The sequence below is a fragment of the Thunnus thynnus genome, chromosome 1, assembly GCF_963924715.1.
Source record: "Thunnus thynnus chromosome 1, fThuThy2.1, whole genome shotgun sequence".
NCBI lineage: Eukaryota > Metazoa > Chordata > Actinopteri > Scombriformes > Scombridae > Thunnus > Thunnus thynnus.
Genome location: NC_089517.1, coordinates 30,606,109 through 30,631,775, shown reverse-complemented (window position 1 = coordinate 30,631,775; position 25,667 = coordinate 30,606,109). Strand labels below are relative to the sequence as shown.

General features: G+C 41.1%; 1 protein-coding gene across 2 annotated transcripts in view; it reads right to left on the bottom strand.

Moving 5' to 3' along the window:
- The window catches only part of LOC137186374 (granule associated Rac and RHOG effector protein 1-like), a 34,888-nt gene that overhangs the window by 7,677 nt on the left and 1,544 nt on the right, over positions 1–25,667 (bottom strand). For both annotated transcript variants that reach the window (XM_067595257.1, XM_067595267.1), the window contains exons 2-8: positions 12,343–13,780; positions 4,286–4,498; positions 3,362–3,502; positions 3,139–3,234; positions 2,836–2,997; positions 2,298–2,456; positions 99–196 (exon numbers count right to left, since the gene is read on the bottom strand). In XM_067595257.1, the coding sequence (XP_067451358.1) occupies positions 99–196; positions 2,298–2,456; positions 2,836–2,997; positions 3,139–3,234; positions 3,362–3,502; positions 4,286–4,498; positions 12,343–12,846 (1,373 nt within the window). In that variant the 5' untranslated portion in view covers positions 12,847–13,780. The remainder of the gene's footprint in view (positions 1–98; positions 197–2,297; positions 2,457–2,835; positions 2,998–3,138; positions 3,235–3,361; positions 3,503–4,285; positions 4,499–12,342; positions 13,781–25,667) is intronic.

The window sequence follows — 25,667 nt, the reverse complement described above, 5'->3', positions numbered from 1 at the left end:
AAATTTGACCCATAATAATGACCAATAGAAAAGAACATGTGAATATCAAATTTCACAGCTGGACATCTACTACCGTTAGAAGTTTTTGCTGTACTCACCATGTAGAGGGAACCTGGACCACCACCTTGGATCCCTCCAGAGTGATCTGGGGAGCATAGGCCTCCTTGTTCTCAATCTGAGCTGTATCAACAACCACCTGTTGGGACACACACACACACACATCTGCATCAGCATCTTGAGATGAAAAAGGAAGTTGTACTGAATAATGACTCTTCTACACATCTAGCAGCAACATGTAATACAACACAACAAAACTGACACAGTCTTAAAACAAGAGAGTCTGGTTTTGTGTTTTCTTTTGCACTTTTAGAAGCCATGGTAATGTAGAAAACCTTATGAACCACAGAGAGAAGTCGGAGGCTTTTTGCTGGCATCTGGCACTAATTTCCCACCGAGCAGTGAGAGGTGGTTCAAGGTGAGAAAGTCGAACACATTCAATCAGTCAGTGACATCGAACAGGCTAGCCTTCCTGCCTGCTGCTAGTCAAATATATTTGCAAGTTCTTTGAAAGTGGCCTTGGCTCCTCGAGACCGACACAGCTGGGTCACAAAGAGGGAGGGAAGGTGGGAGGAGTCTACTTCCTGTATTGCAGGAAGTTAGACCATTGTTATTAAAAGAGCAGGTGTATCCTCGGAAACCCCAGGCTGCCCTTGTGAGGGAGCAACGCATAGACACAAAGAGTCTATCAGCTATGTCAAAATGCACGCGATAAGGTCACTGAGGGCAGGAAGAAGAAGGAACAGCAGCAAAATAGACGAGGTCAAGTTCTTCGCTGGTTTCCGAAAGTCATAACCAGAAGGAAAAAGGGAGTCACCGGTGAGTAATGCTGCTGGGAAGGAAAACACAACAGATATGGTGATTCTTCGTGTGAATGTTAAGAGTTTGTGAGAGAGAAAAAAGGCAGGAATGACGATGAGTGTATGAGTATGTATATGGAAATGTTTTAAAAAGTGTAAGGAAGATATTACGTGTCTGAGTGTGTGTTCCTGGACGCTGCGGTGTGATCTATTTTGGTTTGAGTGGCCATAGGCTCAGATAAGAAGCTAATGCAAAGCGCCCATTCATCATCCAGGGATTGTTTTACAGTTAGCACGGGGCTGGCAGGGCTGGACGGGAACACTTCCCTCAGCTTGACACACAAAACAGAGCAGACCACACAGAGGAAATAAACACCGGAGAATAAACACACTGGTGTTACCCTGAGGAGAGTCCTGCCACTGACCCTCCTTCTTGTGACTGTCTTTTTCAACAGGAGGGTGGGGGGGAGGGGGGGGGGGGGGATTCTGTTTGCAGACCCGCCCAGACGAGCCCATCCTTCGCCCAGATGCGGCAGGAATGTTTCTTTCCTTTTGTGTCTCTGTGGTGTTTGTTTACACCTCTCGGCTGCCTCAAAGCAAGCAGACAGATCTCCTCATCTCCATTTCAAATCTGACAAACAATGGGATGTGAGTTGCCAAACTCACAGACGCACAAAATGGGCATGATTCAGTAAATAAGCAGAAGTGTCAGTGAAGAACAACAGGCCTGTTCATGTCAACATGCTGCCTCCTCTCCACTGCTCTAGTATCAACTACACAATGGTAATAGATATTAACAGAGCCAAAGTACTGAATGAGGGTCAAATAGGAAGCTTTCTACACAACTGTTCAACTTTGTACATCTTGCACAAAAGGACATTGCTACCAGAACACAGTACAACTCAAGAAATGTGTCTGAGATTTCACTAGCCTAAACAAACCACTTTTCAAGTGTTTCTGGTGACATTTTTTTGAAGAACCATTTGTTCTTGACAATTGAAAAAGTCTGAAGTAAAAGGGAAGGAAACCCACAGCATGATCAAAAAAATCTACTTCCTCCTTTTTTATATTTTTCTCAAGAATAGTTAGAAATGTTCCATTAAATTAAGAAAATACATACTTACTAAATACTATTCAATGCCACCAAGACAGTGTCACCATACCTTTGCAAACCATACTATTAGTCGCTTAAAATGAGGATGATATACAGTAGCAATTGAAGTTTGTGTTACTGCTACGATCACTTGAAGTTGTTCTGGTTAAGAACATTAGTGACATACAGAAAATGTAATTTAAAGTATATAAACATCCATTCACATCTCACCAGGATATATGTGTTCCACCCTATTTATTTTATCATAAAAATCTGCATAATGTTTCACATAATCTCTAGAAGGAATACATACTGTAGCAACTCTCATCTTTAACATCTCTACTCACCAGACCAGCCTGAGCAAACAGCAGCTGGACAGCTGTCTTGCAGGCTCCTCTCCAACTGGATGGGCAGACTTGGTTGAGGACCTCAGTGACGGGAGAGTCGTCCCTGGGGGTCACTCCATTCTGGCCCAGCGCCTCCTTAATGAGCTGCAGCATCGTGTGCTGAGGAGACAAAACACAGTGCGCCATCAACAAAGCAGTCTGCCATTACCGTCTGCTGATGTTACACTACAGATGCTATTAAAAACGCTACATGAGCCTTCACCAGCCGACATACACGCTCAGGTTATCACTCGAAAAATTCAACCAAATTTCAAAAAAAGCTGATTTGTTTTTAAACTACAGACCAATCCTTTTTATAAATATAAATTGTACATAACATACATCCAAGAATGGATGGAGGAGACAGAGATACAAAGCACAATTGTGAGATGGATGACTGAAACTTAAATCCTTTTTTTGAAACCAAAAGGGCAATTTTAACTTTTCAGGCGAACAATAGAGGAAGCATAAAACTGGCCAGTCAGGTCAGAGGCCATACTGTTTTCAGCTTGAGGTTTTCAGCCGCTGACTCGTTGAAGGACACTCCTTTGAGGAAATGTGAGCCGATCTGCACAGGGATGGTAGGGAGCTCGCACTGGATGGGCTGGGAGGTGGTCTGCATCCTGCCCGCCTGCTGTGCCTCCGCCTCACTGCAACAGCCCTGCGCACACGCACACACACAGGCATGCAAACATATACTCAACAGCCAAAAACACATTCATCTTCAAACTTTACCCCTGCCAGCAAATCATTCTCTTAATCTTTCAAGATTTTCAAAGAACATGTGTGAGAGTTAACCCACCTGTAAGGCTGCCTCCACAGATTTGGGGTTAAGATGAAAGCCGGCCTTCAGTGCGTACTCACTATGGCCCAGGCTCTCTAGTGCTGCTTTATAGGCCTGCAGATTGAGAAAACATTAACAGCTATCAATCCAACATCACTTTCATTCTTTTTCATCACCAAAAACAACATGTTTTGATTTGAGACTGTAGTTCCCTGCCCTGGTCTACGGGTTGATACAGCACCTGTAAAGCATTGTCAATCTTCATGTTGAGCTCCTTCAGCTGGTGCTCTGGGATGGTGGTGTTGTTGGAGCAGAAGAGCTGCTGAACCTGGATGCCTGCCAGGCAGCCGTCCCGGCCCCTCTCTCTCAGCCTCGCCGTAGCCTGAGGGCACAGCAGTACACAGCAGAATACTGGGTCAGACTGGCAGCAGGAACAGCTACACTATTACTGCACAATCTCACAGACAGAAAGAAATACTTGTACTAGCATCTAGCATTTTAAACATTGTTAAGCATGTATAGCACAAATCAACATATCTAATGTGTTTTTAAAATGTCAGTGTAAACTGAGGTTTTGCAAACAAATTATTTTTTAATATTTCAAAAACCTCAGGAAATAATAAAAAAACATTTTGACAAAACAGATGTTAAGATTATTTTATAACATTATAGAATCAGACTTTTTAGATGCTTAAAGTGTGTGTGGCTTCTGAAACAGAGTCCTGGCCACCTCCCACTGTCTAAACACCCCCCCAGCACATTCTACCAGGATCTATCCAGGCCTAGTCCCCTTCAGGGCTAACATTCTGCATGTCAGGGCTTAACAGATCAATCAACCCACTATCCTCCTCTCTGCTTCACTGTATACAACAGAGCTCAAAATGGGCGAGAGCGACTGATTAGCCTGGGGATTAGTTAGGTCCTCTTACAAAACAGCCTCCCTTACATGGTTTGGGGTTTAGAGGGGTACAGAACGTAGCAATGCAGGTTCACAGACAAACTGCAGCCCAAAAAAGAGGGAGTAGGAAATTGTGGCTGGAAATCATAAACGGCTGGCATTTCTCAGGAATGTCTAACAAGTCAGCTTTTCACCTCACACAGACAAACCCCATATTTCCAAAACCCCAGACCAGGAAGAGTCCGGGGGCGCCTCGTGGCTGCATACCTCAGCTGCACCTTTCCATGAGCGGGAGGCATCCTCCAGCTCTGTGAGGGGCCCGAGGTCAGAGCTTTGGGAGCGGGCGTTGGTGCAACGCTCCTGGGCCTGAGCCAGAGCCTCTGCCAGGCAGGACTGAGCCACAGGCTGGACTTTCTGCAAGGCCTGTGATAGAAACTGGAAATGGACCTGCATCACTGTGAGGAAGCACCGACCCAGTACCTGCGGAGAGACAAAGCAGAGATTATTGTTGCAGCATACCTCACTGTGAGGAAGGTTAACATTCAAGAGTATGCAAGTCCGGATGTTTGAGGCACCAAACAATAAAACTACCCTCAGGGTAGGAAACTAACATGTATTTCCACATGCCTCAGTGACTGGTTAACACTGTACGTAACCAGCTTCTAGTTCTACTTTACCAACATACTAATGTTTTCTAATAGAACAGGACCACAAATAATGAGAGGTTCCCTCACCAAGAACTTACTCTGTTCTCCCATATTTTGGACATTTTCAGGCCAGATCAACCAAAAAGATCCAGCAACTACGAAACTAAAATGTGAAAATTTGAATTACTAAAGCACCTTAATCTTCTTACTGAATCTTGTTTTTTTATTTTATTAATTCAGTTTTAAATTTGTCTGTACTTTTATAAAACTTGTGTGATGTTATTTTATACTTTTATCTTTTTAATCTTTGTATTCTTCTTATTTTTTTCCTGTAAAGCACTGATTTCTGTGTATGATAGGGTGCTATATAAATAAACTTGCCTCGCTTTACTATTTCCTTTTCCACACTATACGAACATGAACACGAGATGAAAAGTGGTTGTGGTATATATCTAGTTCTAGGAAATCTATTGATAGACTTCTTTTATTCACATTTCCCTTGGAATGAGCTAAGATAAATGTTTATTACAACACATGACATTTTCCAATAATAACGTCTCACCATTAAAAAGGTTGACTCATCACATTTGTTTTCAGTTCAACAAAATCACAGGAACTATATCAGCAGATTGCCTTCAGGCTGTTCCTTTTATTCATAATAAAATTCATCTTTAAAAACAAACTTCAAAAAGAGGATTAGGACACCTGGAAGAGTATAATCATCCAATGTGATTATTGACTAAAACACAATCAGCTCAGGTTTATCCAACAACCTAATATATAACCGTCTCCTCTTCAGACAACACGTCTGCCTTGTTTCCCTACTGTTTGCAACAGCAAATACCATAATAGGCAAGCGCCTTTTGTACCGAGAATCTGAGAGCCAAGGCCGTGTCATGAAGCACAAATCAACACAGAACATCTTTAAAAATTAAACTTCTTGCCAGGGCAGATTTCAGCTCACTAAACATGTGCATGTGTCTGCATCTGTGCTAAATCCTGTGCTGTAAACAAATAAAAACATGAGAATGTGTATTTATATTTGCAAGCAAAAGGCAGAAGGAGAACACATTTAACTGAATATGTATGTGTGCATGTGTCTGTGAGGAGAGAGAGAGAGAGAGAGAGAGTGTGAGCCAAAAAGAGAGGCCTAGTTTGAAATACAATATCAATATTTAAAATTCTGCTATAGACATATCTACTTCTGCCTTTTAATCATTGCCTCTCATTTACATTTTATTTTTATCCTAGTGTAGGAAAAAAAGAAAAACTGTAAAAACTGGTTTTAGCAATTGAAACACTGTTTCTTTGTGGACAAAACAATGACACTCCAGGGAAAGCAAGGCACCACTTGAGAAACATCAACCTTGACCACATATGGATTTGTGGTTCAGAAGTGTTGTACAGGTTTCCACATCATTTCCTCTGTCTCTGTGTATATTTTAAATGTAAAAATATATTAAAAAGATATATTATATATACTTATAAGTATAACAACACTGCTGAAATACACCAAATATCTCAGACTGACATACATCACTCAACACCTACCCAGTTTGCGACTGTGTGTGTTTGTTTGGTGACAGAATAGCCCAGGCTTAGAGGCTGTTTGTTGTCCTGCTAGCAAAATAAGAGAAACAGGACACCATAGGGTCCTCCATGGTCACAGGGTTTTCTTTTTCAGGTAGCTGCTGAAAATATCTCAAGGGGGAGGCTGAGTTGTAAAGACAGAAATATGCTGCTGCTTTTGATGGCAGACAGGAACAACAAGTCACAGCGGCGTTCATTCCTCAACACCACACTTCATAGCAACCAAAACTAACGTACGTAAATGACTGAAGGCATGAAACCTCCCCTTGCTGGAAGTTTCATTGTTTTCATAACAACTACAAAACAGGACGTGATGGCAAATCCATCGTCCTCTATGGAATGTTTGAGCCACAACTTTGGAATTTTGCTGCCTGCTTCACTGCTTTTTTCCATCTCAGCTAGTGGATGGATCGTTATTTCTATTTCTATTATTTCTACTGGGTTTAATTTAAAACTAACTAATGCTGAGGTGTCCTGATGGCCTAGTGGCTAAGACACCATACCATATACTATGTAATCGTATAGAATATGCTATATGTAATCTATAATTGCAGTATCCCCAGTTTGATACGACCTTTGTTGTCATTCTCCCTCTCTTGTCCCCTCTCTACCATCTGCTGTCAAAAAGCCAAAATGCCCCAAAAAATACAAAAAATATATTATGTCAAGGTATTTACTGACCTGAAGGCCAGATCAGTCAATCTTTAAAAAGGCAGGAATATCCATATTTCTATTATTCCTAAGATCCCTTTTAACAAATAAATAAAAATAATAGTATTTCTCTTGCTAGTGATAACCGGTCAGGCAGCCTATCCCAGAACCAAAAGGTCAAAGGATAAAAAGCCAGTGTCTTTATCCCTGACAACATGTTTACATAGAGAAACCTGCTTGCTACCGTGCCATGAGTATCTAGTGTTTTGAAGAAATATGCAAAGAAACTTTTTTTTTTTTATTTTCAAACTGTGTGAAATGTGAAAAATGAAAATGGAAAAAAAAACAAAATTTGAGAGCCTTTTCAGTAATCCTGAGTCAGTGTGTTGACCAGTGCTGCATGATACAACAAAAATATCATGGGATTTTTATTTCATCATTTCCTTATTATGCTACTAAAATGAGACAGGTTTTATGTGTTTGATTGGAAAGAAAACAACCAGAGTAAAATGCAAGTCTTACTCTTCCAACTCAGCACACATGTATAAAATAAGATGATATACTGCCTATCCCTCTGCCTGCTTCCAGCTCACTCTGGGAGGTTTGATAAACACAAGCTCACATCCAGAGTGCACAAGATGAGAAATTCCTGCTCCCGTCGTCAATGTTGAGCAACTAATCACTACTCAATCAGTCAATGGGGATTATGTGTGTATGCAAAACAGACAAATAATAGATAACAGAAGGAACACATGGCCTGATAATGAGGATAATGCAAACTGATATCAACATATGCAGTGTATCCTAATCAAGATCACAGGATAGCAGGAGCACAAGCTGACAATTCAAAGCGTTACTCAAAAGTCGTCCACAATAACCGAGTGAGGAAAAAAAATGAGGACATGGCTACAGCACAAGATAATGGATAACACATGTGATTGGCTGTGCAGTATCCCACACAGTCATGGAAAATATGAGAAATAAGAGTGCAGCACAGCCAAGCCGACAACGGGCCCCTCTCAAGCCCAAACAAGGCGAATCATGAATCAATCAACTTTTATACTTCTATTTTCTGAGAACACCTGCACTATCAGTGCCCCGAATCTAGGAGAGCAGTGTTCCTGAGATCTAGACCTCTTCTAGGGAAACAAAGTGTGAGGCTTTTATCATAACCAGATGGTCATGTTGCACCGCTGACTGACCTGTGAAAAAAAACAAGCAGCCTATCATGGTTGGTTAAAGTCAACAGTCAATCTCTGTCTTTTGCTGGTGACCTGGCTCTTAATTTGAAGTCCTCTGCGTCTTCCCTTTTATAAAATCACGTGAAAAAACAGGAACATTGTAGGATCACAAATGTCCTGACCCCTGAATTTCTTAGAACTGGTTGCTTACATAAGTTAGTGCTCTTGAACTGAAACTTAATCGATTCACCAGCAACCATTTTCATGTTTGATTCATTCTTAAAGTTATTTATGAAGAGCAAAACATTTCCTGCTTAGTAAACTGAATATCTTTGAGTTTTGAACTGTTGCTCAAAAAAACAAGCAATAAGCAGACCTCATCTTGGGCTTTGGGGTGTTGTGATGGGCTTTTTCACTATTTTCTGAAATTTTATAGATAAAAGTATTAATACAGAAAAGAATCAGATTAATCAATATTAATACTGTGATGAAAATGAATTAGTTGCAGCCTTACTAGATACGATCTCATCAGCTAAATGAGCAATGTGGTTTGGTGAAGTGGGGATATTTTGGAAGGGCATAACACCAGCCCATGAGCAGCAGGTTTCCCTATCTTTTATTTGAAACCAGTTATCACACACCTGTTTAGCCTTGTTAGCCTTGCTTTACCTCGATTTGAAAGGCTGGTCAGCCTTGTAAGTTTAAATCCAACTCAATAACTATGTTGAATGGACTGCATTTATACAGTGCTCTCATTCAAAGTGATTTACATTTTTCCTCTCATTTATCCATTCTCTCTCTCTCACACACACACACACACTTGCATACTGATGACCATCGGGAGCAATTTGGCGTTCAATGTCTTGCCAAAGGACACTGTGACATTTGGAGCCGGGATTCGAATGGTAAACCCTGCGATTAGGGGATGATCTGCTCTACCTCCTGAGCCACAGCCCCACCTGCAAGTATGCTGCATCTCAAAGATGCCAAGAGTGATTTTTAACAGCTTTACCCCATGGGGTTGTTTTTCTGGGGTTGGCTGGGAGTGCTTATGCAGTTGTCCGACTAGAGCAGCCGTGAAGGTCTCTCAGGTTGTGAAGACCTCTCTGTCTGCCTCTTGCTCTTCACTCTGTGGTCTAAACTTACAAGCTCGACAAACGGCCTCTAAACAAACCGTGACATTTTCATGCATATTTGGCAGTGGCGTCACTCTGAGCAGCCACATACTCACATACCACAACTCCCCAAACTCAGAAATGCATTTGGTTCTTTTTGAAGACCTCATAATACAAACAGCTGCCAAACAGCATTCCTCAACGCATGCAGACATAGGAAAATCCCTTTTACAGTCACAAACACAACACATCGTAAGGGATTGGCTGAATTAGCTGCGATCATTATTATTAGATCTAAACAAGTTTAATCTGTGTGTACACTGAGCTCTCTTCATCTACAAAATAAACCATGGGAGATAGTAGTGTAGATATCAACTTATAAACAAAGCTCCACTTGAGTGAATAAGAACCAAAGCCATAGATGACTCATCATAGAATCATAAAGGCTGTTGCAAGTTAAATTGATTTCGGGTGCACGTTTTGGTCACTTGATCTTCCTCAGCTTTTCACTTTTTAGTGAGAGAGTTCATACTTCCAAATAAGAAAGTTATTAGACAAAACAAATAATTTTTTGTTCCCATGTAACACACACATTATTCTGAACTCTACCAACATAACATTGTGTACGTGCAGTTTTTTTTCCCCTCAGAGGTTAATACAACGAACACACTGGAATAAGGCCATTGTAAAGTTAAGTATTAGTGTAGTTTCCTTCTCTGCTTTAAACAACCGTACCCTTTATGCCCGGGGCCAGACAGCAAGTGTGAGTGCCAAGCCATGCGGTCTAAACTTTCACAGACTTGGGCTTCCTCTAATATTCATCTGTGCATATCCAAGACCACAGAGAGTCAGATTTACCGACTGCGGTGCAAAAGTGTTTCCTGTTTTGGGCTCAGCCACATCCACTGAGGTCCAGCAGTCCCTCCAGTGTCTTGGCCGCAGCCATCTACCCACTCCCTGCTACATGCTAAAGGATTATGGAAAATCTGTTGATAATCCCCATTATTTTTGCTTTATATTACAGTGCTTCACCTATATACAGTCACCTGGAGCACGCTGCTACATTTTTTTCAGATATCATATATAATGGAAATTTGATTTAAAAGTCTTGAATAGGCCATAGTTGACCACAGATCAAGTCCTAGTAAGTACTAATATGAATATTGATGTGTGAAACAGAGAAACCACTGTTGATGCAAATATACTGCTGAAGCGAAGAGGAAGTTGATGAGGAGAGTGAAACTGGGGAGTCTGAACGCCAGCAAGCAAGGAAACTCGAGACGAATTGGTGGTCAAGATGATAGACCAGAGGAGGAAAGTATATATAAATGTGTAAATGGTCTTGGTTCAGCTAATATTTACATGTAAATTGTTAAAATATCTTTCTTTAGCCATTTCCTATGGTGTCTGTGGTTTGTGTAGTAGTGTGTATACTATCTGTGGAGAGGAGTATCAGCCTGGAACTGTTGTGGATTTTGTCTGTTTGTTTGTTGTGAATGGATCCAAAGTTTGGATGGGATTTAGACAAGGTCTTAACATCTTGCACTACATACTTAAAAAAGTTTGTCATTTAGAACTTGTATCTCTGCATTATGGGGTTTTTGTAATTGCTAGTATTATAAGTGAATAAAAATCACAGTAACTACTGAACTATTGTCACAATGTGGTAATACACATTTAATTGTGCAGCCCTATTTGCTGTCAAAGAAAACAGTGAAGGACAGTGGACAGACACACACGGAGCTCCACAGGCTCACAGCTATGCATCAAATGGAGGAATAATAAACAGATGTAGTAAAAAAAATTTTTTTAAAAAATAGTGAAAAGGGAAGGATGGGGTTCAGGCTGGGGGCTGCTTGGGTGTGGTACATAGCACATCACGAGAGACCACCTCTTAAGGCAGCTCGATTACAGCAAAATTGATCATTGGACTTGCTCTGATAAATACTGTAATTGAGATTTTCCATCACAACTATCAATTCATGGTTTACTTCTCAAAGAAGGAAAACCTGTTTCCTTTTCGTCTGTGTCTTGATCTTTTGCAGGTGCCCGTTTCAGACTGAACCAGTAACCTGACATGAACCTGTGTTTGAAGTATGACAGTGTCAACATGTGTTTTCCAACCTGGCTTCATGAACCTCCTGACCTGGGTTTTAAATGGGTCTGACACAGTCTTGCTTTGGTAGGAAGGGTCAACAGGGGTTTCTATAACAACCATAGACTACTACTGTTATTGTTGACAGTGACTTCCAGTCATCTCAGCCATTAGGTCCACTCTTCTAAGTAATGTTCATGTTCTGTCCCTTTTAATAAAGCCATCAGCTCTGTTGAGCAAATACATTCATACAAGATATGACACAGTGCAGATGCAGACCTGGTTCTTGTGTAAATGGTGACAACCACAGATAAACTAGCGTGGAATTAATGGTCAGACGCGTGTGTATATCCCTCTGTGACATTTAGGGAAAACTAAAAATCTCTCGATTAATCATTGAGGTGTGACAAAAGGACAAAAACAACAGTGTAAAAGGAGAGAGAGACATAATGGGGGAAGATGAGACAGAGAGTGAAGATGATTCTCACGTCACAGCTAAACCATGGTGTTATTTAGTGCATCAGTCTCCCACTCCCCCATTAAACTTACATGAAAAACACCTTGGCTACAGTGTTTCACGTTTTATGCATCAGCAAATTGAGTGCTGTGGAAGGTGGTGTGGTATTCAGAGTGACAAAAGATGACTTTTCTTCTCACATCCTCAGTGTTTTTCACACCTCACCCTCAGATCCTCACACCAGCTTAATACTGGGCGTGAGAATCCTATTTGAGCAGGGAAACACTGATTCATGGAGCCAGACTTCTGACAGAGTGCAGCTTAGCATCTTAGCACCACTGCTAGAAGACGAGTCATGGGTAAATGAATATGATAAATTATGTGGTGCTTAAAATCAGCACCTCCGGTTGTTAGCTTTACCAATTCTTTCCAGGAGTGCAAACAGTAGACTTTTATGTATTCAGTGGAAATCGACATGAGACAAAGTCATTCTGGTTAAGTCAACACAACGTGACATACCCCCGTATATAAAGTAGTTCAACAAGTAGTTATAGGGGGATGGTGTGTTAGTTCTGGGTGAGAACCTACCTCAACATCCTGCAGGCTGAAGTCATTCTGGTCTTTGAAGTTGGCGGCCCCAGCGCTCAGCTCCATCAGCATCTTGGCAATCTCAGGCTTTATTGCTGCAGTCAGCCTGCTGGCCGCCTCCATGACGTGTTCCTGCACGTCCTTCAATTGCATAGCTGCTTTGGAATAGTGAGAGTTCCTGAACACACTGCTGAACAGGTCCGTGAGGAAGGCGCTGGCCCGGCAGAACACGTTGAGGGCATCCAAGTATTTAGAGATACCTTGCTGGATGTCGGCAACCGCAGTTGTGGCACCAGAGGGAGGTTGGTGGCAGCTTCCAGGCATGCCCACCCCTGTGCCAATGGGTGAAGAGGCCGAGCATGAGGAGGCCAGGGAGGCGCTCAGGGTCCGGCTCAGCTCAGGCATCTGGTACTGCTGGTGCTGTTGCACTTTCTGCTTGGACCCGCCGAGCAAAAAGCGACGCTTGTAGTCCATTTTACTTTCCTGCGCACTACAACAATACATAAGTGGTGCAACAGCACCGGAAGCTCCTGTTTTTTGTTTTTATCCCCACAAAGTGCTCTGGTTCTCCTTACAAAAACACTAAACCCACCAGTCCTGAAACTGTTCAAGTTACGTAAAAAGACAGCTCAAGGATTCCACCTGCCAGAGGCTCATCTCAGTGTGCCTGGGTGAGGTCGGAGGGCAATCAAAAAGACTGGCAGGTTGAGTGAAATGCTTACATGCAGCCCTGCTGCAGACACATCAGCCCCAGCTTAAAAAACCGCAGAGACACACCTCCAGATTCTCCGTTTCCAGCTTCAAACAAACTTATCATAATAGGGGAGGAAAAGTCAAAAACACTCCTTAATTTACTTTAAGTGATACTACAACCAAGTTTTAAAGTGCATTAACTTTCCTTCAGAATGGGGAAAAAAATCCTTCTTCATACAGTATGTAGAATATATACACATATGTATGTACATATATAACCTATACCAGCCTGCGCTAATAAAAGTAGAAAAAAATGTTACAAGTTGAAAGCAAAAATGAAAAGTGAATCCAAGGAAAATGAGACACTGGTCAACAGCACGGAGGGAAAATGACAATAATACAAAAAACAAAATGATTAAATGCTGGAATCAGAGGATGTGGCTTCGGCTCTTCTTGTGTACTGGCTGGTACAGGAGCTGTGGGAGGCGAAGGGCAGACAGATCCAGTCCGTCTCAAATCCTCTTCACAAAGCAGGACTCGGCAGGCAGTGAGCAAGTGGCCAGCTGATAGCTCCGTCTGCCTGTCTGAAGTCTCCACCAGCTTCCTGGTTTCTCCCTCGTCTGCTGGCTGAGGTAGATATTACTCACCGCGGAAACAAGTGTGCTTCCAGATTTCGCTGTTCTCCGCGGATGCAGATTAGAGCGACAAAAGCACAAATGTATCTGTAAGGCCTCTAGGTCATTTCCTAAGGGAGGAAAGGGCAGAGACACAGAAGAGAGGGTTAATATCATGTCACAGAGGAAGGATGAGCTTCATTTCAACTGTTTTAATGTTACACCCCAAAATAATTTGGACTGCTTTTTGCAGTTCAAAACATAACAATAGATGAGCGGCTACTTTATTCAGCTTGTAGCAATTTCATAAAAAAAATACTGACAAATATTACATGTAAAGTTTTTATTCAAATTTAATGACAAGCATATATGTTACATAGAGTAACAGGAACACAAATATGAAGAAAAAAAAATCCAATCAAAAAAAAAATGTTGGTCTAGTAACAAATAATATAAAAACCTCATAAGCAGGTCACTGAAAGCAGAAGTTATGTGATTTGTGAGCAATAACAGAGGATCACATCCCCAATTTTTGCAATACAAGAATATATCTTAATGCGTCATAGAGTTGAAAAAAATATCTAAGAAATGAGATTCAGAATTGTCATTCTATGAATATTTTTCTACCATTTAAGAACCCATTTAAAGGGCATGGGGTGCCAATCAAGATATTTTTATATCTTGAATCAAAGCATGAAGTTGCACCAAGTGAGCGTGGGCAAAAAGGCCAATAAATGCAGCATCAGTAGTTTTGACATATGTCAACTCTTTGACTTTAGCCCTTAGTAGCTAGGCCACTCCCAAATGATCCACTAACCTAGAGGAAACACTCTGCATTGCACATGAATGACACAAGACTGTTTGCAAGCAGTGTAGCGGTGCCTTGCTCCACTTTTGTAACATGTTGCACCAAGGCCGAACTTATCAGTCACAAACTCAAGTTACTGATTGTTTCGGAAGTCTGCTCTACTTGCTCTACTGTTTCACTCATACTGCTTATATAAGGATAAAACTGATCTTACATTTTATTAGTGTTAGTACCACTTCACTTCTGCCTTTCATGTCTCAAACCTAATATACTGAATCTTCTAGTCAGTATGTACAACATGATTTTCTTGGTTCTGTTTTCCCTCAGAGATAAAGTTGTTAAACAACAAAAGGTAACATTTATACAGTAACCACACGAAATTGAGAAACTCTTTAGAGTGACTAATATGTAACAAAGACTTTATTCAATGTGAAGTTGTAATCTTGTTACAATCCATGCAGTTTAGTGTTGAGATTTGTGCAGTCGAGCATGTCTACTTCATGGTTAAAACGCTAAAGCTACACAATAACTTGTTATAGTGTTGTTCAGTTATAGTGAAAGCAACACTGTGATACTACCAAACCACAGCCATAAAGTGTAACAAGCATATTTCGGGAAGAATCCATTGTTGTAGTGACAGATAAAAACTGTTATTTTCCTGCCCTGATTGGTTCAGGATGATTTCAGCCACATTTGTCTCAACTCGGTGGTAATATTATATTAGTTTGGTAAAGAGCTGTGGTTTAAAGTTGTACATTTCTAGACGATTACTAACACCATACCTCACAGAGAGCGTCTCTGAAAAGAATCTCTGGCAGTGTCTGGTTTAGCAGAACACAGCTGCAAGAGAAATTCCTGCAAGAAGCCATTGTTGGAAGGACACTGAGAGGTCTGTTGAGCTACACATAGTAGGAGTCACAATACTCTCTTTCAATACCCAAACATTATATGACTTGTATTTCTCCCTTTGGCCTTTTCACTTAATTATGAATATAATATTTGTCATTGTCACGATCAAGGGGAACTTGAACACATCTCTTATTTAAAGTAACAGCGGTAATCTAACTAAAAGACAGGCAAAGGTCAGCTGGTTACATTCTGCAGGTTTCACAAAGTCACATTTAACACCGGTAAGGACATTTCTTCACTGTATAAAAACTGTGAAATAATGCAGTACTAGCCCTAAAATACAACTATACAAAAAAACTGTCTGAGTCAATCTGAAATCAGTGTCACAAAGTATTTTGTCTTCTTTGTATTTCCATCACTCTAAAATGGACATAGATTGGAAAAAGTGAAAAAATCTGAACAGGAAAAGGTTTTGTTGGGAAACAGGATTCGATGTTCAGATTTTGTGTTATACTGATACTGTACTGTTATACTATAGGAGTAGCTTTCACAGAACCCACCACTATCTTGTTGCTTTGCTATGTAGAGCGCCAGTAGGCTCTGAGGTTGATACAGACACACTCTTGATGATATTGCACTTAATAGGACACCAAATATCAACATGAAAGACTTATCAGTGAGATACACAGCTCCCTACACAGCGGGGCTATCTCTCTGTGGAACATTCAGACTATGTTATCGTGTAGCACCATGCTGAAAGCTTCTGTGTTTTGGGATGAGTCAGGAAAAGCAACTTGTAGGGGAAAAAAAAAAAAAAATACTGTCCCAAACAAGATAACACCATCCAGTCTGCTGTCATTGTACGCTAAACAGCTGTGTGGTGGCCTTACCGCATCCCCGCCAATGTTCTGCTGACCTTCAAACCTCACTTCCTTTCACAAACAGTGGGGTACGCCCGGCAAGGGAAAAAAAAAATCTGTCCCTAGTCGAGTGGAAAGACAGAGGCGAGGGAAACTAGTGACCTCCTGAAATGAAGTCATGGAGTGACAACAGAGACGTGTTTCCCATACTTTGAACATTTAATAACAGGCAAGTTGTTAATATTTAAGACATACACACTTATACTAGAGTGGTAGCCTTACTTGTTTACCTCTTAGACTTAGAAGGCAAACTTTTTTTTGTTTACAAAATAGCTGCATGGTTCCTTTGAAGCCAGGAACCAGACTGCTGAGATGTTGTGTACCAAAATATTCAACTTTTTTAATTTGACTGAACACACTTCTTAAACTTTTTAGCCCCGATTCAAGAGATTCATTGCCTCCATGTTTATCCCCTTGTGTTTTCCTATGGGTGTAATTATGAGTGGACTTAATCTGTAATCAGACTTATTTGTAGCTGTACTATAAATCACACCACAGATATACATTTGGACACTTATCCATAGTCATTTATCAGATTTTTGGCCACAACCAGGAGTTTAAAAAAAAAAAGGTTTTCTGCACTGCAAACAAAAACACACCATCAACCAAAAACTGGGCCAATAAATTCAAGGTACAGTGCACTGACAACTCTTAAAGGTGCAGTGTGTAAGATTTAGTGGCATCTAGCAGTGAGGTCCCAGATTTCAAGCAACTGAATACCCCTCCCCTCAGTCTCCCCTTCCAAGTGTGTAGGAGAACCTACAGTGGCTGCGAAACTCGCAAAAAACACAAAAGGTCCTCTCTAGAGCCAGTGTTTGATTTGTCTACTGTAGAAACATGGTGGTGCAACATGGCGGGCTCCGTGGAAAAGGACCCGCTTCTTATGTAGATATAAAGAGTTCATTGTAAGGTAACAAAAACATGATTCTTATATTCATGGTATTATACACTAATCAAAACATACTTATGAATATCATAATCAATTTCTGCCAAGTCCATTCCGCTAGATGCCACCAAATTCTAGCCACTGCATCTTTAAGGGATCGAGTTTAAGAAGCATTTTCCAGGTGGACAGTACTTGCCAACCGTCTGCTTGTTACTCAGTGGCAGTTTGAGAGAAGCTAACTAGTGCAACAGTGCTAACCTCTAAATCCCAGGGATTACAGCCACAGTGAGAATTAGCCATTTGCCCCATGAAGCCTACTAGTTGACATAGTTAATAGGATATTAGCTTCTGCAAGGTAAACAGGAAACCTGAGCTTAGCTAGCCTGAGGCTAATCACTCCAGTTCTCACACTTTCACACTGTTGGCAGTTGTGTACGGAAATACAGTACGTGAGTCAAGGTATTTGGAAGAGAGCTGAACAGGTCAGTAAGGCAACCACAGACAACACAACTGGACATCATTGTTTAGTCTGTACTTTCCATATAATCATTTTGTTTTTCATAAATCGAATTTTGTCACATGTTCACATGCAATGCAAAGTGAAATGTTAAAGCTGCTCACAGCTTGGAATAATTAAAACAATTAGTGTGGCCAGTGGTGAGACAGCTTTAGAAAAGTGGTTTGGAAAACCAAAAGATAAATATTTAATCTTTGAGAAAACATTTAGCATTTTTGTTAATTAGCAGTGGTAATCCACAGTCAGTTTGACATCCGTTGATGTCACATCTCATCATTTCAGTGTTTCTCTATATTCATGCTGCAGTGGGAGTGCGCCGCTGTAGAATTATAAGCACTGCTGCAAAAATCTCCCATGATCATTAATATCAATGGGCTACTAATGATTTCATTCGCACACTGAGTGCACACGACAACACCCTAAGTTATTTTGGAATTGTTTTGAGTCATTGACTAGTGCATCAAATCGCGAGAGAGCGAGAGAGCAGAGAAGGTTAGCAGTAAGTTGTCAATCTGGCAGTAAATGTTCAGTACAGGCTACAGTGTGTCAGTTATTAAATGCTGCAGCTTCTCAAACCAAGAAAAGTCACGTCTGTTGTCACTGGAATAGTGAATAGGGTTAGCCCTGGAGTTAGCAACAATGGGTTAGCCTAACCTGACCAGGCTCACTTAAGGTGGACTGACCTTTAAGGTGGACCAGCTATTCTCATTTTAGTGTCAATCTCAGCCGTTCCTACTGTAAACAGAGAACGCAGAAATATCTGGCTGCTGAGTCTCTCCCAAGTTTGGCTCAGCACCTCCCCACCCCCCAGTATTTGACCAGTATTTTGTTTCTGAGAGTAGAAACCCTTTCTTATGTAGTTTATGGTTCCACACTTCTCAACTAAGTGAATAACAAATGCAGGAACTGATTAAGGGCAGTGAGTCACTGTCCATTCAGCCTGAATACCAAAGCCAGATTTTTTTTTTTTAGAGAAAATTGTGGGCTACTTTCTTTGTTGCATGGCTGTTCCAGGCAGATACAATTTATCTATGTAACTTTATTAGAGAGTGTTACCGGTCTACATTTCCTTCCTAGTTATAAAATTCTGCAAGCAGAGGTTATCCCAAGAGAAGCAGACATGGCATCAATATTAATGAGGCCTTCTGGCTTCTCGGGGTGGCTCTATTGGCTGTCAGCTTCCTGTTGCAGGGCTCACTGTATTAAGAGATTGCACCCAAACAAATACATGTGATAGGAGAGTCCCTCCGGATGCACTGGAGTTGTGCCAGCCCACTAGGGCTGCCCCCTAATAGTCAACCAACCATAAGTCAATGAGAAGAGTCTTAGTCAACCAAGTTTTCATTGGTCTGTTAGTCCCAGGAAAAAAAAAAACTCAAACTCCATTCAGGAGCTGCGCCTTGGCAAAATTAGGTGAAAACCTAGTATGGCTGGACCGTGTATAGTGGTGTAACAGAATGTGGTGGACCTGTGATCGTTAGAGATCGCCCCCCACAGTTAGGCACGCATGTGAACCGCGGATAAATTGCAAAATTTGATGTCTCATTGGAGACAAAGTAAACACAGTGCTGTAGCTACAAGTCATGGACAGACAGTGTGTCGCTAACAGGGATTTTGAAGAGCAACGACCATGTTTACACACCGTTTAGCTATCTAGCTGCTAAATGACATTAGCGGTGCTCTTTTCCTCTGTGATTGTTTGGTGGCTCGTTCAACAAGCTAAGCTGCAGGACAAGACGTGTGTTCATGTTTGTAAGTTATCATCAAGTTTTGATGATGTGGACACAGGCTATTGTTTCATTCATTACCATGTTTAAAGGAAGAAGGTATCATGCCTCATAATGCACTTTAATTTTATTTAAACATTGGACATCTTGAATGTTTTCATTTAAGACCATGGGAAAAAGTTCCTTGCTTTAAGTGTTTTACAGAATAAATGGAAAGCAAAGTTATATTTGGTTTTTTTGGGGGGTTTCTTGCTGATCTGAAAAATGGTCCGATCCATGACTTAAAGTTTTGTGATTCACTGCATCCTTTACCATGTATGAAAAGCTAAAGGGCTTTTAATTTGAAACAATGAATACAGAAGGTGGCGACACCCGGCCAAGGCAACCAATGAAGTTATGCCAGGACCATGACCAATGGCGTAACTTCATCACTGAGTCCATTGTGATAACAGAATATCACATATATGTAATGTAGCTCAGTGTTAACAATGTTACTTATAACATTCTTTGTCAGCCCTGGAACTCTAACCATTTTCTAATTCCCCAAAAAATATATATTTTAATAATTCAATTCATATCATAAACGTGTCACGACTAGTCGACCAACGGCTTGAACTAAAGACTATTAGTCGACTAGGAAAATCTTTGGTCGGGGGCAGCCCTACAGCCCACTTTAATGTCCTTCCTCCGGCAGGCGCTGCTTAGGGCTAATGTTAGTGCTACTTCCACGCTCACCGTTCATGTCAGCTGCTCAGCTTCAACAGGAAGGGGCTTAGGTTTCCTGGAGCAAGCTCCCTGTCGCCAGTAACAAAAACGTCAAGCCAAGTATGTCATTGGGTATGGGTATGTAGTAAATCATAGTACCAAGCATGATTTACCTGTTAGAGAAAACCTCCAGGCAAACAACTGCAGCTACCAACAGACAACCTGAATAACCTTTTTTAAAGCAGTAGCATTCTAGCACATTGTGACAAGCTCCAAAATACTAATGAGATCCTTTTTGTTTTCACTTTGAAGATTAAATCTAAGCCTCAAAAACAACACTGAATATTGCTCTTTGGGGAGGCTTTTCTGAATATGCATACACCCTCTGCTTTAACCTTCACTAACCTTCACTTCACACCTGGGATGGTGCCCAGTACATCTGCATCCTTCCAGTACTGGCCGCTGAGCAGATCCACTCGAGCATACTAGCACCATTGCTCAAAGGCACCTTCACACTGGCTGTAGAGAAGCATTTGCCATTTATTTTATTCCCTTACACACACACACACACAGTGTTTCCCAACAGATTTGACGAAATGAAGCAGCCAACCCTACGGTCACAAGCCCACTTCTGTAATGTTCAGGATATTGCCACTCATTATAGGAGTTACTTTTGGATACACGGCCATATTTGTGTGGCCGTCACATCACAGCAAGGTAGCCTAATAGCTGCGGATGGGGCAGCTGTTACCCATGCTGACAGCTCCTTATCCATCTGCCACTGTGAGGAAAACACAGGCCTTCTGACGCTCTAGCCACAAGCCCGGCATTAGCTCTCTCATGAAGTCTATTTCAGCCTCCATGGGCAAAACAGCTGCCCTACGGTCCACACCGCACTGTTTTTAGAAACTCCAAAAGGTTCAGCTCAAAGAAAAAAAATGTTCTCCCCTACATCTGTTGCCAATGAAGCAAAGGAATGCATTTCCCCAGAACCCTCTTAATGTGGGTTCAAACGAGCACAAAAAAGCAGGTCAGGAAAACCAACCGCACATTGCAAAACATCGCCTCAAAATATCATGTCATTGTGTAAAGCATACATGTATAAAAATGTACTAATTGAGTTTTGAAAAACAAGATTCAGAATCTGTGTTTGTTGGGAGAAGCTCCACTCAAGACATTCCTCAGAGCAGATAAACTACAGTGAAGTCTGAGAATCTGCAGACAGGTCGAGGAGGTCAGTCCAAATGACAAGGACAAGTGCCGTGAGCAACTGTGTGACAGGAGCTGAGCCAGGCTCCTCTTGCCCACAGAACACAAGGAGAGTATTGTGGCAGGCCCTGGTCTCTTCATACCAGCACACAGAAAAAAAAAAACACGCACACTCACACATGCAGCTGCATGACTTTGTGAGAGGAAGAGAAAAATAAAGGCCTTGGCTAAGATTTAATATTAACTGCGAGAATAGATTTTCTGTCATCAATATGGTGAGTTCCTTTGTAGGCAGCTGTAGGTTTTGGTGGCTGTGGGTAATGTTTGGTTTTGTTTCCACAACTAATCCTGTTTGGGTCCCCATTTTTGTTCTGTGGGTTTGGAGCTAAAAATACATTTACTTTGATACTCTTATCATAAAAAAAAGCCGTTCATATTCACTTTTCTGTGAAATCGTAGTCAATTCTTGTATTTCCTGGCACCTTCTGCAAGTTCTAAAGCAATGGTTGAACTTCCCCTGCTGCTGAAGCAAACCACTGTTGAGTAAGTTAGGACAAAACCTAATACCTCGCATCAGTCAAGAGGCTGATACAGTTGGTGAACAGGCTGGATAATATTAGGCTAACCTGTAATGTCATAACAGACATTGTAAGTAGCTTATGGCTCCAATAAAAATAGCAGACAGGCCACTCTTAACAAAGGACATACTTGAGGGCCCCACAGGTCTGTGTCGCATACACAAACACACATTTCAACATGTGCCTTTGCCTTAATCAAATATGTTCCAACACCATAAGAAAGAATAAAGAAACTATGAATTTACTAATTGCATTCAAGTCCCAAGGGAATCAAGATGATAACGGACTTATCAGTGGACACACAAATGCCAACAAATAAAAGACTCATCTGATTTGATCTAATCAGAGCTTTTGCATAAAAAGCATACATGCCTTTCAGTGTTAGACTGTAAGCAAACAGAATTAGCTGAGATATCCTCTCCAGAATAGCAGTGTACAATAGAGTGTGTTTAGTGTGCCCAGCCAGTGGGTTTCAACAAGTGAGAGCTGTGATGAAAGGCTCTGACGTCAGTTCCATTCATGAAAGGCTGGTGGCAACCTGTGGGGATGAAAATGCTTCCCTCAGCCTATATTGAGCAGGCTATATACTGAGGTTGCAGGTTGTGCTACATGCCAGCCACCAGAGTGCTGTATTTTTAGCCAGGACAAAAGTAAGAATTTATTCTTACATGTTAGGTGCCATAAAAGTCAGAAATTCAGGCTCGGTCACACAACCAATAAAACTGCTATTTTGACACCAGAAAATCCAGAAAGTACATTAAACACAGGTAATTGTGAGTTATATAAAAAAAAGTCTCCTTTACTGCTGATGGCTTGAAGAGCGTATGTGTATAATACGTTGACAGGTATGATAACAGCAGACTACAGCGGAGTGTAGCGTCAGAAACCATGCTTTTTAACAGTGGACGCTGGTTCGAGCCACAGCTGAAGTGCCCTTGATCAACGTACCAAATCTCTTTCAACTCCACTGTTTGCTGTTTGGTAGCTGACCCTGACTTCTGACAACCTCATGGAAAAGCAAAAGCAAAATGTTTCCAGCAGGGATTAATAAAGACAAGTATCACATTACATGAGAGTTTCATGGTAGCCTTGATTCTTGTTGTATTTGATCATCTCTAGTGCACAAGCGTTCATGCATCTCACTGGGAACATTTGACTGAGGGGCAAATAGCTGACCACAAACTCAGGCTAAACTGGTTTCCCAGGAGACAAGGGTGAGATTTCCCATGCTACAAGCTCTCGCCCCCTCATCTGTAAATCCGCTAGCTGCTTCTTCTTCTGTTCTGCCTAGAAAATAGCCTATTTGGTTTAGGTGTGTAAAATCAGCTGTGCTAACCAGGCAGTGGATGAAACAGCATCGAAGTAGATGTATAGCTGAAACATCCCCTGTTACAAAAGAAGCAGACGCCCGCGCCCCCCCCCCCACCCCCGACACACACACCAGTGCAAATAGTGTTGTTAGTTTTGTGCATCCAATTGAAAATCCTGTCACACAATACAAACTCAGAACACACAAGCCTGCTTCTCTCTGATGCACGCGCCGGCAAAACGTGTTGTAGGTGGACATTATCTAACACAATGATGGTACCGCATCCAAACCGTGCTGTGCTTCCAACTCTTAGGCCAGGGGTGGACAACATGGCCTAACTATCACATTTTCCTTAGTTTTAATGCACAGGATTCCCAGTAAACATGATCACTATCATAATGTCTAAATTTGATGTCCCGTTTGTAAAACAGAAAGAAAAAAATGCTCTCTTATCTAAATCCAGTGGAGTAATATGATTTTTTTACATTCACTGGATTGTAAGTGTAACTTGTCTGTACGTTTTGTGGGGGATCACCATCAGTAAAGGTTCTTTCAAATACAGTATGGCTGTCCAAGTAAGACTTCAAAGCATCTAAACCACCGTGTCCCAATATGTTACAATAACATCATAGTTTTAAAATATTTCAATAACAAAGCATAGTTGCTACATAACCATACTGTCAAAATATTTGTATCAAGTATAATATGATGTTATACACTTGGAGGTATTTTTATATTTTGTTTTTAATGCCAATAAGACAATTTCTTTGACATCAGACCATTTGTTTGAATTACAGCTAACTCACTTACTACCAAGATGCAAACAGTGAGTCCTGCCATAAAGGTTTGACAGGCATGAAAAGTTAGTATAGCCCTGACAAAGGCTGCTATAAATGCAACCAAGCCCTAACTGACAAAGAATATATCTGTAAGGAGGTGCCAAGTGTCAGCTGCAAACTGAAGGTAACATTTAGTTTCCTTCCACTAATGCCAGTCATTCCTATGATATCATCTTGAGGAAGACGACTTTTTTCAAAATCTCAAACTTCAGAGATGAAATAGTAAGTGGCAACAGACACGTGCTTTAAAAAGAACAAAGTGCAAAAATTCAAGTAATCTGTCATTTCCAATTTGACAGAAGTAAGCTCAAATCAACACACAATCAACCACAAATGTTAGAATTCCTCAGCTCTAAAAATATCGTGGCCTGGGTTAACTCACCCCTTCCCCCGGCAGAGATGCCCCTGTGACATTCATCCGAATAATCTAAAACTGTGCAGCAAGAGAATCACTAGAAAGCTCCTTTGTTGAAGGAAATATAATTCAGGCCTGTGGAGACAGTGCCAGTACAGCACAGGCTGGGCCTGTACTCCACCCGAGGCAAGCACAAACAGTAATCTTGTGACTGTAGGTCAACTTCCGCACACATGCATCCGGATTCAATGTTAGACTGAGGAAAAGTGTCACTCCTGGTCATATCACATGTTGACAAACACAAACAGCAAAAAAGAAAAGAAAAACAACTGGGGCCTTAGCACTGGTCCACAGACTGTGAAGAGCATTCAGGCACCCAGTTGAATCAGCCATTAGAGAGAATGAGTTTAAACAGAGACAGGAATTTTGCAGAGCAAAGCACGTATTTCCATAGTGACACAGCTGTGGCAGATGTCAACAAGTAGGTTGAGGGTCGCTTCAATGAAAGCTGTACAAGCCTGCAAAACTCAATGAAAGGAAGGCCATGACCTTAACACAAATGCTTATTTCTAAGAATTTATTATTTATTAACTCTTTATTCAAGTTTTAATAACAGTCAAAACTGTATATTAACATTCACCATCTTCAACAACTTTATGTACAATTTAAACTACAGGGGGTCTTAACTTTATACTGGGCCATTTTTCACACTCTTTGGCTTTATAAAGAAGCATAAACAAAACCATTCCTTCCACTACATTAGAATAAAATCAAATGTCAATGTCATCAAGACCACTAGCAAAATTTTATTTCTCAATTCTGTTTAAAACAAGCATTTTCCCCATAAAGTAATGACAATAGCCGACATTCACATCTCATCCACAAGTAAAGTGGCTGTACATAATGAAAGCCTCGCAGCCCTGGATAACATTTCCTTCAGACAACAACCTGGTATCAATGCACAGCTTAAAATCACATAACTAACATTACGACAATAAAGACACTAAAAAAATCTAAACCAACAACTGCTAAATGCTACAAATAGTGAGCATTAACAATCTCCTTGTTCTTCATGATCAAATCTTATGGGCAGCTGCATAAGTAGTGGCTTCGTCTTTAATTTCTACACTCCAGCGACCAAAACAGGAAACACATTCCACATGATCTCAAAAGACAGATCCCTGGCTAGACTGTAGATGCCTACACCCCCTGGAGAAATGTGGGACAACGTCATTTATTAATGCAATTCCAGATATATCCTCTGTACTGTTGAGACTATACAGCATAAAGCCACGTTACCAACATCACTGTGGTTG